At 48.4% G+C, this 17935-nt stretch overlaps 4 protein-coding genes across 5 annotated transcripts in view; 2 read left to right on the top strand and 2 right to left on the bottom strand.

Annotated features, from left to right (window-relative positions):
• The window catches only part of LOC117643116 (protein MTSS 1), a 35321-nt gene extending 27968 nt beyond the window's left edge, over positions 1–7353 (bottom strand). Inside the window, exons 1-3 of the mRNA XM_034381798.1 lie at positions 6970–7353; positions 5661–5722; positions 4372–4445 (exon numbers count right to left, since the gene is read on the bottom strand). Coding sequence (XP_034237689.1) covers positions 4372–4445; positions 5661–5722; positions 6970–7041 — 208 coding nt within the window. The 5' untranslated portion in view covers positions 7042–7353. The remainder of the gene's footprint in view (positions 1–4371; positions 4446–5660; positions 5723–6969) is intronic.
• A 131-nt stretch (positions 7354–7484) lies between these two features.
• On the top strand, positions 7485–11265 carry LOC117643107 (protein VAC14 homolog). 2 transcript variants are annotated; one of them, XM_034381789.1, is made up of 13 exons: positions 7488–7849; positions 8038–8188; positions 8273–8503; positions 8583–8800; positions 8883–9127; positions 9233–9429; positions 9502–9622; positions 9709–9850; positions 9920–10094; positions 10186–10304; positions 10391–10470; positions 10551–10710; positions 10794–11265. In XM_034381789.1, the coding sequence occupies exons 1-13, from the start codon at positions 7749–7751 to the stop codon at positions 10957–10959; spliced, it is 2106 nt and encodes a 701-aa protein (XP_034237680.1). In that variant the 5' UTR covers positions 7488–7748; the 3' UTR covers positions 10960–11265. The 2 variants fall into 2 exon arrangements, with proteins under 2 accessions (XP_034237679.1, XP_034237680.1); XM_034381788.1 differs by having other exon boundaries at positions 7485–7849; positions 8883–9429.
• On the bottom strand, positions 11260–14622 carry LOC117643106 (inhibitor of nuclear factor kappa-B kinase subunit epsilon). Its single transcript, XM_034381787.1, has one exon. It carries the CDS (start codon positions 14354–14356, stop codon positions 12110–12112), a length of 2247 nt encoding a protein of 748 aa, XP_034237678.1. The 5' UTR covers positions 14357–14622; the 3' UTR covers positions 11260–12109.
• Positions 14623–14730: 108 nt separating this feature from the next.
• Positions 14731–17902, top strand: LOC117643112 (ubiquitin-conjugating enzyme E2 J2). The gene is made up of 6 exons (XM_034381795.1): positions 14731–14995; positions 15559–15686; positions 15792–15917; positions 15998–16106; positions 16186–16314; positions 16400–17902. The coding sequence occupies exons 2-6, from the start codon at positions 15574–15576 to the stop codon at positions 16628–16630; spliced, it is 708 nt and encodes a 235-aa protein (XP_034237686.1). The 5' UTR covers positions 14731–14995; positions 15559–15573; the 3' UTR covers positions 16631–17902.
• Positions 17903–17935: the final 33 nt, after the last annotated feature.

The raw sequence follows: 17935 nt of genomic DNA, 5'->3' as shown, positions 1-17935 counted from the left end.
CGGACTCCGTCGACTCGGTCCCTGCAACGCCTGCACCGCAGTGCAGCGGTGCAATCACAGCCACGGTGCCATGACGGCAAAAGGGAGAGACGGAAGGGACAAAAGAGAGATTACGGAGGCTTGTCCAGGCTTGTCCAGACGGCCTGGTCTCCTCTCAGGCCACTCAGTCCCTCGGGACGTGGAACTTCTCCTCCAGCACGTCTCCCGCCCCGCCGTTTTGAGTCCCTCGTAGATGTGTCTCCAGGCCTCGTGCTGCCAGCTTGGTCCAGGCCTTTCCTCAGAAGAGCTCTTCCAGAGGAGAGTCGGAGCAGATGGCTCATGACGAATTCGCCAAGGAAATACCGTCAACGCACAAAGTGCTAGAGGACTGGTGCGGCCGAAACTCCAGACGCGTTTGAAGCTCCAGCAGGACTCGAACCGAACGTGTGACCCCCACCAATGGCTTTCTCGATCGGAGAGCAATCCATTGGTGGGGTCACACGTTCGGTTGGAGTCTCATTCAGCGACTCTGGAGCTCAAAACGCGTCTTGAGTTTTGGCCGCCTCCGCGGCAGCCTCGGCAACCAGGCCAGCCAGCGCGGTGCAGTGCGTATCGCGGCTGGCTGGGCCGGCCGCAGCAGCACAGAGGCGCGCGGCCCTGCAGCCGGATATCCGCCTCCGAGCATCCAGCCAGCAAGCCAGACAGCCAGCCAGCCCCGCCACCGCCCCGCCACACCCTCGCCCGGCCCGCCCAGCCAGGGGCCCTGCACCGCGCAGCACAGCAGCCAGCCCAGGAGTTTCGCACACAAAAAAGATACGTGCCGATGCCGTCGAAACAGGGGATGAGGCCCGGCCCCCGCCCGGCCCCCGCGACACCAACAACACCGTCCCGCACAGTGGGCCAGAAGACCGGTGGAGGCGGCCAAAACTCCAGACGCGTTTTGAGCTCCAGAGTCGCTAAATAGGACTCGAACCATACGCGTGACCCCACCAATTGATTCCTCGTTCGGAGAGCAATCCATTGGTGGGGTCACACGTTCGGTTCGAGTCCCATTCAGCGACTCTGGAGCTCAAAACGCGTCTAGAGTTTTGGCCGCCTCCGCCCACTGTGTCCCGCCGACCCGACCAGGACCCCCAACAAGAAACGCGCGCCGGGCGGCGAACCCGGGAACGAATAACCCAAACTACTTCCAGACTGGCAAACTTGGCGCGAGTAGCAAAGTCGTAAACAATAAGACCCGTGGGGCACGGCGTGGCACGGCGCGGCACGGCCCGCAGCGCGCAGCAGGGCCTGACTGCGAAAAGCCTTGTCGCCGCTGTCTGTCGCACTCATGGGGCGTCCCGTCGGAGTGCGATAAAGACAGAGCGACGAGGCGATACATCCTTCAGTTTCAGTTTGAGGCGCCAGGGCCGAGGCGAGGCGCCGTCGTGGAGGGAGGCATTTGGGCTCCACGGCGTCGCCGCGCGTCGCCGTCGTCAGGGTGTCGTCAGGCACGTCCCATCTGGGCGCCGTCGACAAGGGCAGCGGCCAGATGCCGCTCAACAACAACAAGCACTACTACATGGTGGCGGCCGCAGCGCACCGAGAGTCGCTTTCGTCGCTCTGTCTCTCTCGCACCTACGGGGGGCGCCCCGCGAGTGCGAGGGAGACAGCGCGACGAAAACGACTCTCGGAATCAGTCTGCTGCTCAGTCACGGCGACACGCTTTGCTTATAAGGAGAGGACACTCCACCGCCACCGCCACGGCAGGGCGAGCGGGGCATCGCGGGGGAGGGGGGAAGGCAAGCCCCAATCCCTGCAGCAACGCCCCCCTCGACTCAAGCACGCGACAAACAACGTGCATTCAGCACAATGGAGCTCGCCGAGCTCGGCCCCAAAGCTGGGCTGGAGCCGCTGGAGCTGGAGCGAGAGAGAGAGGAAAAGGGGGGGGGGGGATGTTGTATGGCTTACTAATTGCAGAGCAGCGCAAAGTACTCTGGCCAGCTACGTCCTGCGTCAGTCGATGGAGAGGGGCGGGAGGTGGGGGGTCATCGCGGGGCTCAGCGGGGCGCATCTTCACGCTCCGTGCCCCGACCGCGCTGGCCGCGCTGGCTGGCCAGTGGCGTGGCCATACTACAGTGTCCGCGTCACCGCGTCCAGGGTCGGGCCCATACGAGGAGAAGGGCAGTGGCGTAAGTCCGGTGCACAGTGGGCCAGAAGAGTGGTGGAGGCGGTCAAAATCCCGGACGCGTTTTAAAAGCTCCAGAGTCGCTAAACCGATTTGAACCGAACGTGTGACCCCTCAATGGATTGCTCGATCTCTAAAAGAGGCATCCACTGATGAGGTCACACGTTCGCTTCGAGTCCTTTTCAGCGAATCTAGAGCTCAAAACGCGTCCAGAGTTTTGGCCGCCTCCACCGGTCTTCTGGCCCACTGCGCGCTGCCCACGACACGAAGACAAACATCATCCCATCTCTTTCAGAAAACGAGTCAGAGGAGCGGTTTGTCGCTCCGTCTCGCTCGCGGCCCGCATGGAGAGCCCCAACGAGTGCGACGGGGGCGGAGCGACTCTCCTGAATCGCTCGGCAGAAAACACCTCTGCAGCGGTTCGGCGAGGGATCGGCGCAGATCCCCTCAACGGTGAGCAGGCGAACAAGTGGACCAGCAAAAGCTCCACGCTCCACCTTTGGTTGTTTCGCGGGGATTTCACGGAGACGGGGCCGCCGATCGGGCGGTGCGGGGCGGGGAGAGGGGGGAATCCAATGGCATCGCTACACAGAGGGCGCGCGGCGTGACCAGGCAGGGCCGGCAGGGCACGGCCTCCTCTGACGAGAGGCTTTTCTCTGCAGGGTACCTCGGCGGGGAAAGGGGGCGAGCCACACGGCGTGCCCGTCCCGCTCCGTCCTGGCCCGCCCTGGCCCGCCCTGGCCGCGCACATTGGGGTCCTTTCATTCGACATCGACCCACCCGCAGCCCGCGCAGCGCGCAGCCCCAGGAACGAGACCGAGACCCCCCGGACCCCGGGACGCCAAATGAAGGCGAGTCAGTCACCGCCACCGTCGCCACCGCGGTGTCGCCGGCCATGGTGGGCCAGAAGACCGGTGGAGGCGGCCAAAACTCCAGACGCGTTTTGAGCTCCAGCAGGACTCGAACCGAACGTGTGACCCCACCAATGGATTCCTCGTTCGAAGAGCAATCCATTGGTGGGGTCACACGTTCGGTTCGAGTCCCATTTAGCGACTTTGGAGCTCAAAACGAGTCTAGAATTTTGTCCGCCTCCACCGGTCTTCTGGCCCACTGTGCAGCGCCAGCGCTCGTCGCTCTGTCTCTCTCGCACCCACAAGGGGCGCTCCGAGCGTGCGAGAGAGACAGAGCACCGCTCGGAATCAGCCTGCTGCACGGCGAACGAGCGCGGCTCGGCGCAGCAGCGCAGCCTGACCCATTTCAGCCTCGCGCCACGCATCGCGGCATCGCGGCAGCGGGAGGCCTCTCTCTCGCACTCACGGCACGCTCCGCACCGGTGGGAGAGGGACAGACCGACGGCCGCACTGTACGGACTCAGACACCGCGCACAGCCTCGCTGAGCCTGGTGTAGAGCGCAGCAAGCGCAGCTTAGCCCGGCCGCCAGAGCCAGAAGGCAAGCCGCGGAGCCCCGGCCCGGCTCGGCTCCGCACCACGGCCACGGCTCGTGCCGCGAGCAGCCGCGAGCCCCTCCGCTCGGATCGCATCGGCTGCACGCTGCGATGCTCTGCTTTGGCTTTGCCCTCCTCCGCGCGGTCAGGTAAATGTGCCGGGCAGATGCGGCACGGGCGGGGCGGGGCGGGGCGGGGCGGGGCGGGGCGGGGCGGGGCGGGGGAGGCGTAGGGGCCCCACGCCGCCGAGAGGGGCCCAGAGCAAGCTCAGCGGAACAATGAGAGCCGCGTGCCAAGTCCGGCCAAGCCGCCTAGACGAATCAATGAATGAATGAAATGAATGAAAATGGGCGAAATGAATCGGAGGGTTGCAATCGCCGAATGGCCGCGCCCCGTCGGGCAGCCTCCTCGTTCCGAAGGGGTCGCTTCGTCGCTCTGTCTCTCTCGCACGTCTACGGGACGCCCTGCGAGTGCGAGAGAGACAGAGCGACGAGCCTGCGGGATCAGGCGGCTGGAGGGGACTCGGGGACGTGCGCCAAGCGAGCCAGGCAAGCGCCATTGTGCAAACGCGGAGGGGGGGGGGGGGGACGCGAAGCGCGATCTGCGGGGCGGCGACAGCGAGACAGCGAGGCGAGGGTGCCTTCCGACAGCGCGACAGCGCGACGCCGTGTCGCCAGCATCTCGTGACAGCATCTCGCAGTGTCGTGTCACACACTCACACATACACACACGCGCACGCTCGCACACCGGTAGACACCGCGGCGGCGGTACGGCCCTTACCTCTCGCGTTGGTCGCAGCGTCGGCGATCTTTTGGAAGGCGTCCAGGTAGGCGGCGATGGCCTGCAGCGTCGCCCTGCAACACGCACACGTGCCGATTAGCTCACCGTCAGCACACCGTCAGCACTTGTTGCCCGCCTTGCCCGCCACTCGCAGAAAAAACCGGGGGTGAAATGTTTCCGGTTCCGGTGCGTCGTTTCCATTTTCCTCGCCCTCGGTAAGTGAACACCGCGTTCTATTTCTTGCAAATCATTTTTTGCGGTTTTTTTTTCAGTGCCACGCTTGGATCTTCCCCTTCCTGCTTTCTTTGAAGCCTGTCCCCTGAAGACGCGGTCCCCAGTGTGTTCGGATTATCTGGCTCGTTTCTTGGCGCACCTTGGACGAGATGGACATGAGCCTGGCCGCGTCCGCGAGGTCTCTCCTTGCGGCGGCGAGGCGCCGAGGCGTCGAGGCCGCGGCGTCGTGGGGTAGGCCGGGTAGGCCGCTGGGTCGGGCAGGTCATGGGGCACCGCCGGCACCGCGTGACATACGCGCCGACCACTCCGACCGCCGCGGTGCACCGCCACACGAGTAACCCTAGCCGAAGTGGCCGGGGCTTCCACGTCCACCCACCCACGCCCACGCCCCGCCGCACGCCCACACGCGTGACGGGAGCGTGGATGCGGACCTGGTGGCGACCTGGCGGTCCTAGACACGGCAGGCGGCACCGCCGGCACACCCTCCAACTTATGCAATAACTTCTCATCCCGGCCCGACCACGGCCCGGCCTGTCGCAGCCAGCAGACTGATTCCGAGAGTCGTTTTCGTCGCTCCGTCTCTCTCGCACCTGTAGGGGACGCCCCATGAGTGCGAGAGAGACAGAGCGACGAAAAGGCCTCTCGGAGTGAGTCTGCAGGCAAGCCGACAAGCCCACCCCGCCCAACTTCGGCGTCGACCCCCGTCCTGCCCCGTCCCCGTGGCCGCTTTCCGGCCCGCCGACGGCCCGCGCAGCAGCCCGGCCCACAGTGGGCCAGAAGACCGGTGGCGGCGGCCAAAACTCTAGACGCGTTTTGGGCTCCAGAGTCGCTAAACAGGACTCGAACCGAACGTGTGACCGCACCAATGGATTCCTCGTTCGGAGAGCAATCCATTGGTGGGTCACATGGTCGGTTCGAACCCCATTAGCGGCTCTGGAGCTCAAAACGCGTTTAGAGTTTTGGCCGCCTCCACCGGTCTTCTGACCCACTGTGCGGCCCCACCCACTCCCTCGCAGCCACCAGGGGCTGGCAAGGCTAATCTACGGCAAACTCACCTGAGGCACGTGTGCAGCTTGGTGGCCTTGGCGACTAGGTCCTCCCAGAGCGGCGTCCCGTTCTGCAATCAGAAGCAAAGTCGCGTCACTGCGTCACGTCACACCCTGGTGTCTTAATTAGTCACGTGACGGCCACGTGACGCGGGGTGCGTCCGCGCGTCCGCCACACCCCCGCCGTCACCTCCCCGTCACGCCGACACGCAGCACGCTCATTCACAGTCGTTTTCGTCGCTCCGTCTCTGCCGCACCATACGGGACGCCTCATGAGTGCGAGAGAGACAGAGCGACGAAAACGGCAGTCGGAATGGGCCTGCTGGGCCACGCGCTTCCACTTCCAGCTGCTTCCAGCGTCATGTGGCGAACGTCCCTGTTGGTGATCCCCCGAGCAGGGAGGGGTAAAAGGGTTTTCCGCCCCCGCCCCCCCTCCCAAAAGCACCTAGACAGCAACCTGAAAGGTAGGCAAAAAGATGCACTGGGGACAAAAAGTTCTACTTTAAGGCCGCCTCTGGACCCTACACTTAAGGTCATGTGGACCTATCTTACCCTACCGCCACTGCCCCCAAGCCACTCACCACTGCCAGAGTGTTAGGTCTCTGGAGCGGGGTACCGTAGCATTTACATAAAAGCAAATTAATTAACAAAAGAAACTTAGAAGATGGAAAAGCATTTTAAAGACAAGGCAAGTTTTATTGAGGAATAACTTTTTGAAAATAGTCTGGGGCTTAAACCAAAATCATGGCTAATTCGCTAACATGAAAAAAATTAACAGTTCACAACATATAGGAGTAGAAAGTTACGACCGATATTTAAAAACGAAAAATGCCACGGGCTTGTACGATCCACAAAATAAATTTAAGTTCATACAACCCGTAGGCCAAAACACAAAAATTTAAAATAATGCTGACTTGTAACAAAAATATAACTACAAGATTCAGCTGTTGACATTAAGTGCAGCATGGTACAATATTTTTTCTTTTTTAATGATAATCAGACAATGATTATTGATTCACATGAAATTCATGACAATAAACACCATGAGTTAAAAGAGTAAATGGCTCTGGGATGAAGGGGGGCTCGCGGCCGGAGCGCGAGCAACGTCCGGGAGGCCAAGGAGGCCGTCGTCGTGGAGGCTCCGAGGCCGCGGAGCACAACGCGGTGCACAACGCGGGCCATGCAATGCAATGCAGCCCGCGGCGCGGGGCGACGCGGGGCGACGCAGACGCATCGCACTCTGCTCGCGGCCCGAATCAATAGAGAGAAGGACCGACACCGACGCGTCGCGGCCGCCGCCAGCACCACCGCGACGTACCTTCATGTCCATGATGATCTGGTGGAACAGGCCACCGAGCGCCGAGCACTCTCGCTCCAAGCTCACTTCCATGGCGCTGCGGTGTGTTCACTCACTGGTCTCGTTCCCACAACCTCCGCACCCTTTCACCTCTGAGCCACAAACACCAGCACTGGTTCGCGACGCATGGCACGCGGGGCTCGGGCCTCGGCTCGGGACGGAATCGCGGTTCGCACGCACGGGCACAACCACTCGCTTGACGGAACTACCCGCTGCCGCTGCACAACGAATGCACTACCAACGCCAGGACCCGCGTCGGCTGCGGCGGCACAAGCAGCCAAGGTCGGCCATGAGCTGCTTGCTACTGTCGTCGTCTCCGTCTCTTTCTCTTCTCTTTCTCGTGCTTGTTGTTGTTGTGGGGCCTCGCCGCGCCGCCTGCGCATGCGCGCGGGGTGGCGGGGGGGCGTGTTGGGCGCTCTCTTGGGCCGTGGAACGCGCTCACTGCGCCGTGACGAGGAAAAAAACTTCCCTGAGTTTTCTCGTTTTGAGCAATCCAGGCATCCGCTTGTCTGCAATTGAGCTAAAACGAAAATGAAAACGCATTGTCGACCTCTCTGAAAAAGAACTTGCCCAAAGTCATTCCAAATGAAACTGCTCCATCGGGAATTGTCTCTCGCAGAAAGCGACACTTGACGTCGGTGTTGTGGCAGGATTGAGTGTCAAGTGATGAATGGAAACAAGTGTCCGCTTAACCTGCAACGAGCCGTTGATTAAATAAAGTACAAGTTTGTTGAGACAGAATGTCAGAAAAAGAATATGCCCCTCTCAGCTCGGCCTGTGTCCGGGCCCTCAATGACAAGATCTATGACAAGCGAAAAGCCGCAGCTCTCGAGATTGAGAAGTAAGTCAAGTCCCGTTTTGCAGACAGCCCTCCTCCCCTTTCATCCTAGAATGTACACTTTCCTATTCTTTCACTGAGTTTCGGCTTTCAGGGCTGTTCTATCGTATTAGAAATTGTGGTTGCGTGTTTTTATCATGTCATGACTGCAAGCATGTAAATCCAATTCAATAAAATCTGTTCTTGTTCAGGATGGTGAAGGACTTTGTGACAAGAAACAAAACCCAAGAATTAAGACAACTAATGAAAGTGCTGGGTCAAGATTTTGCTGGTTCTCAAAACCCCAACACTCGGAAAGGAGGACTCATTGGTTTAGCAGCGACATCCATTGCTCTGGGGAAGGTAAAGCTCTAACGCTCATGTCCACCACGACTCCGTCTGTTCCAGGCATCATGTTTATTCAATTTTTGTTTCCTTTTTGTTTAGGATACTGGGCAATACACTGAAGAATTAGTGCTGCCCATACTTGCCTGTTTCTCAGATGGAGATCTAAGAGTGCGTTATTACGCATGTGAAAGCCTGTACAATGTTGTCAAAATTGCTAGAGGTGCGGTTTTACCACATTTTGCTGAGATATTCAGTGCCTTAAGCAAACTGGCAGCAGATCCCGACCAAAGTGTGAAAAATGCTTCAGAGCACCTGGACCGACAAATGAAAGTATGTGATTTCTGCTTAAAGTAAAAGTTGATTCTTATCCTTTGACAATGAGTAGCAAGAATGAATCACTTGGTTTCAGGATATAGTCAGTGAGGATCCTTCCTTCGATATGATGGCGTTCATACAGCTCTTAAGAGAGCGAATTTATACTAAAAATCCTTTTACAAGGCAGTTTATAATATCATGGGTATCAGTCCTTTATGCTGTTCCCGATATGGATTTCATTGTATTGTTACCAGAAATTTTAGATGGCCTTTTAAAAATGCTCGATGAACCCTCATTGGAAATTAAGAAAACGTAAGTAATTTTTATCAGGAAAATTAGAGACATTGATGGTTTGTATTTGATGTATTTTTAACCCTTTACCTTTTATTGGCAGATGTGATACAGTTTTAGGTGAATTCCTAAGAAGCATTAAGCAAGATCCCAGTAGGGCTGATTTCTCTTCAATGACAAACATTTTAATTATACATGCTCAAGCACAAGATGAGTTCCTTCAACTCACCGCAATAACATGGATCAAAGAATTTGTCCAATTGTCTGGTAGAAGCATGTTACCCTATGCATCTGGTATTCTGACAGCTATTCTCCCGTGCCTTTCATATGATACGGATTCTCGAAAAAGTATCCTTACGACTGCTTGTTTTCCCTTTACTTACTTTTACTTACTTTTCCTCCCCATACAGTTCCCTATTATAATTTCAAAATCTTCCTTACAAAAATATTCAGATACTAGAGAAACAGCCAAAGCTGTTAACATTAGTCTTACCAGGCTAATCACTGCTGAGGAAGACAACAAAGAGAGTGTTCTGAATGTGGAGTCCATCGTAGATGTACTATTGAAACATCTCGTACATACTGCTGTGCCCACCAAAGTTGCTGCTTTACAATGGGTTTATCATTTGCATACCAACATTCCTGATCGGGTTTGTACAAAACCACGTAAGCCTTCTCCAAACAGACTGAAATGATTTGTAACTGTTTGTGATTCATTGCAGATGATTGTACATATGGATGAAATATTCCTTGTCATGTTGAGAGTATTGTCAGATTCTTCTGATGAAGTTGTCCAAAACGACTTAGAAGTTTTGGCTGAGATAATGTCGTACCCTTTGCCAGGTATCTCTTCCTTGCACTCAGCACATTGTTTGCATTCGTATTACATTGAGGCGTATGAAGTACATGCCACTATTGTTGTTTCACAGATGACGGTTCTGGTGATGCCTCGGGAGTTACAAAAAGTCCAAATTCAAAAAATCCTTATTTTTCTAAATTCATTGTAAGCTTGTTGAAACTTTTTGCAACAGACAGTCATTTACTTGAAGATAGGGGCTCATTTATCATAAGGTAAATTAAAATTAAGGAAATGTCATACATTATGCTTGGTTTCCCATGACTCATTGTTTTATTTTTCAGGCAACTATGTGTCCTTCTTGATGCTGAAGACATCTACAGAACTCTGGCCACAGTTCTCTCAAAGGAGGAAAATGTAACATTTGCATCCACAATGGTTGAAATTCTTAACACTATACTTTTAACAGCTGCAGAGCTTTTCAAGCTCAGAAATAAATTAAAGGATCTTTCTACTGAGGTCAAGATTACAAGCAAACTGCTTAAATATTATTGTTTTATTTATTTTTTTCTCAACACCAAATTTTTAAAAAAATTATATTTACTTTCAGGAAAGTTGTACACTGTTTTGTCAACTGTATGAGCTGTGGTGTCACAATCCAGTGGCAACTGTCTCTCTCTGTCTTTTGACCCAAAACTATGCCCATGCCAGCCGTTTGATTAGAAACTTGTATCCTTTCAAATTGAACCTTCATTATTCATATCATCTTGCACAATTGAAAACAAATTTATAAAGCAATTCCTTAACATTCACAGTGGAAGTTTGGAAGTTACAGTGGACTTTCTCATCGAAATAGATAGACTGGTGCAACTTTTGGAATCTCCCATTTTCACTTGTAAGTCATTTCCCCAATGAAACAGGTTTTGTTTCTGTATAAATTAATGGGAATTTTAAAAGCCCTTCTTGATTCCACAGTTGTTCGACTAGAGCTTCTAGAAATTCCACACAACCATCACCTTGTTCAAGCACTGTATGGTTTGCTTATGCTCTTGCCCCAAACTGAAGCTTTCCATATGCTGCAGCGCAGACTCAACTGTATTCCATCCCTCCACTTGCAAAATGGATTGACATCAGGGTAAGGTGGATCTGTGCATGTGTGCATCTGAACTTTTGGCTGAACCTGACTAGGTCATCTTTAGCATATTTTCTTGTTTGCAGGGGAGTTGAAGAGAAGGTGGACTCAAGACCTGGAGCTAAAGGCATAAACTTTGATAATCTCCTAAAACATTTTTTTGAAGTTCAAGAGAAAGATAGTCAAAAGAAGCAAAATGACAGGCGAATGGCTTTACTTCAGCAAGGTGTTATGAATCTTGATGTCCAGTAAATGGTATAACTTTTGGACACAGTCAATGTATTTAAAATTAATTGAAAAATTTCTGAGACAGGGTTCAGCTAGTTAATTGGCATTCCAGTGAATGCAAGTCTCTGTGTGTGTCCTGTCAATGTTTCATGGCAGTTAACCAATTGCAATTGAATTGGTTTCCAGATGCCCTGGAAATGTCCAGTAATATGCATGTACCTAGCTGTATGTACCAAGGTGATACTGTAATGCATTTTTCTTGTATAAATTAAGTGAGAGGAATGTCTATAATTTATGTTGTTGATTAATATAAAATCTAATAGATATGTTTGTGAAATAAAGTTTTTATTTTGAAGAAATTAAACTTAAAATTATTCAACAACTTTTTATAGCTGCACAGTTTCAAAATACATAATGATAACAATATCAACTTTCTTTAAATTCTGATGGTTTATTTTTCACAATGGGACCGGGATTTGATAGATTGTAGGATGCCAATAATGTACGATAAGTAAAATAGGAGCATAGCTTGGTAAAGAGCTGATGCAACTGTACAAAACTTCTCACACTTGCAACACAAATAAGAAATAGGTACCACAGGTGATAATATAATGAAAATACAAAATACAACATAATGCTAATAGTCTTACAAATACAAGCAGAGGATTAACTGACTTTGGAGGGTCCACCTCAGTGACATCTAAATCATGCTGATCAGAAACAGACAATACAAGTGCTGGATATAATAATTATATAATCCACATCAGCTTCTTGCAACAGAAACTAAAGAAGAAAAAGAACAAACCATGATCAATCAACTGGGAAATATTAGCTGGAATGAACATTGACCTTTGTGTATAGGAGTCACAGCAAAACTTATCTAATATTGGACAAAGTGTGCATTCCCATTGCTGCAGAGGAAAACCTCTCAACCAAAACTGTTATCACTCCACAATCACAGATGCATGAATACTAGAGAAAAACCAAGTATCCTGAGGAACAATCATAGCCACCATTCTGGAGGCATTCTTTCAACAACAAAAAAAGGCTTCTCACCTTGAGCTTATAATAATATTTCCTCAGAAACAAAAGAAGAACAATAAATCTCATTTAACTTAGTAACAAACAACCCTGAATTTCCACAAAATTTAAGTTTCCACCCACAACAGTCTACCTAAGGACTTAGTATCTGAAGGCTTGAAGTGATTTCTTGAAGTTGATTAACCAGGTGGTTATTTTCAACAACTGTATCATTCAGTCCTTTTCTTAAGTTAATCATTTGTTCAATAGCATTGTTAAATTTCACTGACTCTTCCTTACTGCGGAAAGGATACTTGGACGGTTTTTCTTTCCTTGTTTCACCTCGAAGCTTTTGAGTGAGCTGTCTAGTTAGGAGCTTGTCGTGTATAGAGCGATCTGCTTCAACAACTCTACATTTAAATTGCTCCAAGTGATGCTCATACTGTGTGACATCTTTTTCTAATATCTGAGTTTGAAGAAAAACAGTTTGAGCCATTTTATACCAGTCAGCCATGTTGTCAGCTTGTTGAACTAGTGGAGGGCTTGCTTTCTGGTCTAGTAGTAGACGAAGCTGTCTTCCAGCATCTACTACCTTAATCCGCTCCAGAACATGGAATTGTTCATCATTGTAAGTTAGACTTCTTGTAGCTTTGTCTCTGAGCAGATGCTGCCATGATTCTCTGAGACGGTCCACCAGAGTCCTAGCAATGTTTGGCATGCGTGCTTCTGATGGGCAAACTGCTTCTCTTGACACAGCAGACCAGCCTCGAAGGAGAGTTCGCTCAGTAACATAACGGTCATGAAGTAGCTTGATTGCTGGAGCTAGGTTGTCACTGAGTTCTTGAGTGAGTGTATTCAGTTCAGTTTTCCAATCAGTAGCTGTTGCCATTTGATCATTTTCCACAGCACTATCAAGCTCACGAATCGCATTGTGAGATCTTGAAGTTACATTTACTATGTCTCGTACATATAAGGAACATGCTTGAAGCTTTTCGCTGCGTTCAAGCACTCTTTCAAGATCTTTGCTCACAACTGCCGACATGACTTCAACACAAAGGCTATTTAACCGGCTTGTCTGAGCTAATTTTTCAATACGTCTCTTACACTCATGTCCTACACTACAAGAAACTTTGGCTATGCTGGCATCATTTTCTACTGAGACCAAATTTGGAAAACTGGGAAAATCCGGCAGAGGGTTTTCTGGCATTTGAATCACATTGTTGTTATCCTTACTCAGAAGCATAATTGGACATTCTTCATCAATCTTGGGATATCCACGACCAGGGGTGTTTTCGTCCACAACAGCCAGAAGAGGCTGATCCTTTAGAAGTAGAATCTGATTGTTGGGAGCAACATCAGTTTGATTCATGATTAAACTCTGGACTTCCTGATATGTTCCTTCTGGATGCAAATACACTCTTACAGTTTGAGCCCTGTTCAGATAGAATATATGCAACAATTTACGTGATAAAATGTTAGTGACCTCAGAAAAGAAGCCATCGAAAGTCCACACTCGATGGTGATCTGTCTCCATCAGTCCAGACAAAAGAGGAATGACTAGTCTCTTCAAACCAGCACTGAGTCGACAGTTGCTTGGAAGGTCACTGTTCCACTCAATAGGTCCATTATCTCTCAATTGAATGCCTGATATGACTCCAGGTGCTTTTTTTGTCGTGATGAAGAACATGGTCTCTTTGTTACGACGACCACCAAATGGGCGGAAAGGCAAGTTACCTGTGGCAACATGGTAGAGGGTGACTCCAATGGACCACAGATCTACAGTGGCACCAAACGCTGTGCCAACAGGCTTCTTGAGCACAGCACGTTCAAAGAGATCTGGGTGAAGATATTCTTCGGTACCATACAGAGAAACAAATTTCTGATCTTCCTGTAATTCTCTTGCAGCACCGAAATCTGTCAATTTGTAAATGGTGCGTCCATCTTCTGCAATAAATTTCATGATGTTTCCAGGCTTTAGATCACGGTGAACCAGATTGTTGTCCCGAAGATGCTTCATACCAGCAGTAAGATGGCTCAAGACAAGAAGAAATTCCTCTTCTTGCAATCCGTACGTATTTTCGGGATCTTCGAGAATTGTAAACAATGACCCTCCCGTACACAGTTCCATGACAATGACTTTCCCACGACCATCTTGTTCATCTTCAATGGCTAAAAGTTTGACAATATTCTCATGTTTTACTCTTTGAATAACTTCAAACTCTCGCAGCTGAACCTCAGAACTGCGCTGGTGGCTAACCTGGTTAAATGTTTTAACAGCCACTGGCTCCCCATTGTTTTTGTTAACACCTTGGTAGACAGCACCTGTTGCACCTTTCCCCAACACACTGGTAGTTATCCACACAAAATTGCTGGATCCCCGCAAAAATGCCGCTGAAGTCATCTTAGGAGATTTTCGTTGCACTTTGCACCAAGGTATATCTTCCTACCGACCTCTTCTGCGCACAATAAATGGCACGATGACAATCATAGGAGTACTCGGCGCCAGACTGCAGCTGGGCAGGGAATACAGGAATGCACAGGAGAAATGGCTGTTATCTCTTGTCAGGAGAAGCAGGAACAATTACATCACTTCCCCTGGATTGCAGGCATTTCAGTCACTTGATGCACTCAAGCCGAGTCGAATGTTGTTGTTGTTGCCTCGATTCGAACTTGTTGTTGTTTGTTTTTAGTGTGTTTTGCTAGAAGGCAGTGCCACGCAAGGTACCAACCACAAGAAATCTTAAATGAACGGATAATGAAAGAACTCACTCATATTTTGATACAAATCGCGTTAAACCTCTTTGGGAGCTGAGAGGAATGGCCTATGATTAAGTTGATTTCCGTCGCTTCGACCGTCATGATCCAAAAATATTGCATTTGCAAGACAACAGTGCACTCACCTGGAAGCGAAATGTTCTTACGTCACGTCAGGGCGAATGATATCGTAACCAAATCAAAACATTTGTCATATGTGATCTGCTGTAATTCTCAAGTATTTGTCCTGCTAGGACAATAGACTGGGCTTTCTGCGACTATTCACGTAAGGCTTGAAACATTTTTGCTCAGTCCGTGGGTACGGGAGAAAGTTGTAGTAATCCATCTTGGCCGTCTCCACGTCCTAGCCCTTTCGTCAACTCGTTTATTAAAATAAAAGAAAGAATGCCTGAGAGATATTGCATTGCATGCCCATCATCCTTTCAGTCACTCACAATTTCGTGTTAAAGTGACTCTGTCCGCCCTATGCTCATGCACAGTGGAAGGCTCTTGTAAGGCACTAGGGCCTGTCAATTCTAACTGTTGATTATCTCACAAATGTTTTTAATACTCATAAGCTATTAGAATACAATATTGCTTCTGAGACCACTTATATTTACCATTTAGTTCAAATTCGATCTCAAAGGAATGAATGAAAGAATTTATAATTATTCTGTCCGTTCTGCAGATGTGTCACTTGGTTGTTAAGGTTACGTTTCCACAGCCTGAATTCCGAGTGAATCTTTACAATTGGAGGAGCTAATTCTGTCAAATGTCCAATTTTGCGTATTTTCAAATTTTGAATTTCTGTTGTTGAATGTTATTGTTTTTTGTTTCTTTTGATTTCAGTATTAATATCCAGACATGTCAAAGAGCATTGTTGCAACTTCACGGCTTCAACAAGACTATGTTAGACTGAAGAAAGATCCAGTTCCATATATTGTGGCAGAACCCTTGCCCAGTAACATTTGCGAATGGTAATATGATTGGTAGTTTGTACTCTCATTGTAATGTTTTACAATTGTAATTCTATAAATCCTACAGTGGTTTTGTTAATTTTCTTATTATAATTCATCTGACAGGCATTATGTAGTACTAGGACCCGAAGGGACACCTTATGTTGGTGGTCTCTACCATGGCAAATTGGTATTTCCTCGAGAGTTTCCGTTCAAACCACCTAGTATATACATGATTACCCCCAGTGGAAGGTCAGTGTGACATGTTATGACAGACATGGTCTTAAAACCACAGTTGCTGACAATTGTGCATTTTCCTTTTCTCCTGGTAGATTTAAGACAAATACTCGTCTCTGCTTGTCAATAAGTGATTATCATCCCGACACCTGGAATCCTGCTTGGAGTGTTTCCACGATCCTCACTGGACTGCTGAGTTTTATGGTAATGTTCCTCATTTTTCTGGACTCATTGAAGTATCTGTTGTACCAAACTGTATCCTTATTCTGTTTTCTTTCTTAAGGTGGAAAATACACCAACATTGGGTAGCCTTGAAACTTCTGAAATTGAAAAGCAGCAATTAGCTCACCGTAGTTTGGAATTCAATATCAATGACAGCATTTTTTGTGATCTTTTCCCAGATTTAGCCAATGTATGTATTTTAGATTTTAATTTTAACATAACAGCATTTAAAATTTTGTCCTTGTCTTAAAGGCTATTGTTTACATTTTTTTCAGAATGTACGAGCTGAATTGGCCAGACGAGCAGAACTTGAACTTGAACTACGCAATGTTGAAGCTGAATCAGAAAATAATGACGGATCAAGTACCCTAATTGATAACAACCATGGGGGTGCAGGTGGCCAGTCTGCACTTCACAGTGCTATGAGCAATCTGTTTGTTTTTGTAGGATTTGCTGCTTTTGCATATATTGTTAAGTATGTTGTGAAAGGTCTCAAAACTGAATAGTTATATCTGTATATCTTCTTTCATCAACCCATCCCCTCTGTGATTACTGTGTCGTGGTGAAGGGCAATTTTGTTGCCGTTTTCTTCATATGATAGGAAGGTGAGCAACGTTAGTATGATTCTACATGAAGAGAGTTAAAGTCATCGATGTATTATCACTAATTTATCAGCCTTCCCTGTACCTTGGATCCTTTTTTTTTTTTTTTTTTTTTTTAAGTAGAATCATTTATGACAGTATTTAAATGAGAGTGGAATCAAGTTCAGGTTTTCACTTACTCCAATATGTAATAAGCATCAGACGAAAACATCTTTTTTTTTTGTTTTGTTCCATGTACTTTTTGTCTGAGATGTTTCTCCCTCATTGAAAGGAGGCAATCATGCATGTGTCTGTGGTTTAGCAAATACCTTCTTTTTTGCCAGTAACTTTTCATGCAGTAGTAATAATTACTTACAAAGTTAGTATAGAGTGATGCATCTTAAATTGATTCTTGTCTTTCTCCCATTGATTATATTGATAAACCCTGTAACATTCCAAGGCATTTTTACACAAAAAAAATATATGTGGTTTTCTTTCTCTTTCCTTTAAGTGACTGGCTGCACAGAGACCTCTTACCTGCCATTGTTCCTTTTGAGCTTTGTTTTATTAAACTGTTGTATTCCATTTCAGTTAGTGCTGCATACAGCCAAAAAAATCATCAGACAAAAGCAATGAAATTCAGTTTTCATATTTCTCTCGAAGGTTTTTTTTTTGTGTGATTGTGTGTAAATATAAATAATATTAATATTACATATATATTTTATTTCTAGTACCCACTGGCATGCATTGCCTTTCTAAAGAATTTTAAGAAATAACTATTGAGTGTGTTGTATAGTTAATTTTGTTAATGCCTGTGATTTGATTGGATGTGTGATATGTTCGTGGATGTTTGATTTACTTCTTTAAATGTATGTAATTTTTTCCTCCTAAGAAGTTAAAGTGAGTGAATATCCCTACTCTGTAATATTTAAACTGTTGTGTATAATAACATTAGTTATTGGATAAAGGGATCAGTTGTCAATGGTACAATGTTTTGTTCTTGTCCAACTTCCATATTGTTGGGAGACAATATTTACAATTCATCTTAGGTAAGTGTAGTGGGAATGATGCCATAAGTTGTGGTTTAAACCATTTTTTTCTCGCATTTCCTCTAGTCAGATAATAAAAGGATGCAAATTTATTCTGAAAATTCAGTTGTATGTTGTCTTCCCACAATAAATCAAAACCTTCAAAGTTTCTGGTTTTAAGCGATATTTTACTTACATACAT

The sequence above is a fragment of the Thrips palmi genome, unplaced genomic scaffold (assembly GCF_012932325.1).
Source record: "Thrips palmi isolate BJ-2018 unplaced genomic scaffold, TpBJ-2018v1 HiC_scaffold_16, whole genome shotgun sequence".
Classification (NCBI taxonomy): domain Eukaryota; kingdom Metazoa; phylum Arthropoda; class Insecta; order Thysanoptera; family Thripidae; genus Thrips; species Thrips palmi.
The sequence above is the reverse complement of the archived record's forward strand: the minus strand, read 5'-3'. Positions and strand labels throughout refer to the sequence as shown.

Coding starts and splice junctions, on each gene's coding strand:
- LOC117643107 (XM_034381788.1), top strand. CDS start 7,749: ATGTCAGAAAAAGAATATGCCCCTCTCAGCTCGGCCTGTGTCCGGGCC. Junction 8,189..8,272: donor CATCCATTGCTCTGGGGAAG/GTAAAGCTCTAA, acceptor CTTTTTGTTTAG/GATACTGGGCAATACACTGA. Junction 9,623..9,708: donor AATGTCGTACCCTTTGCCAG/GTATCTCTTCCT, acceptor GTTGTTTCACAG/ATGACGGTTCTGGTGATGCC.
- LOC117643106 (XM_034381787.1), bottom strand. CDS start 14,356: ATGACTTCAGCGGCATTTTTGCGGGGATCCAGCAATTTTGTGTGGATA.
- LOC117643112 (XM_034381795.1), top strand. CDS start 15,574: ATGTCAAAGAGCATTGTTGCAACTTCACGGCTTCAACAAGACTATGTT. Junction 15,918..15,997: donor ATGATTACCCCCAGTGGAAG/GTCAGTGTGACA, acceptor TTCTCCTGGTAG/ATTTAAGACAAATACTCGTC. Junction 16,107..16,185: donor CTGGACTGCTGAGTTTTATG/GTAATGTTCCTC, acceptor TTCTTTCTTAAG/GTGGAAAATACACCAACATT.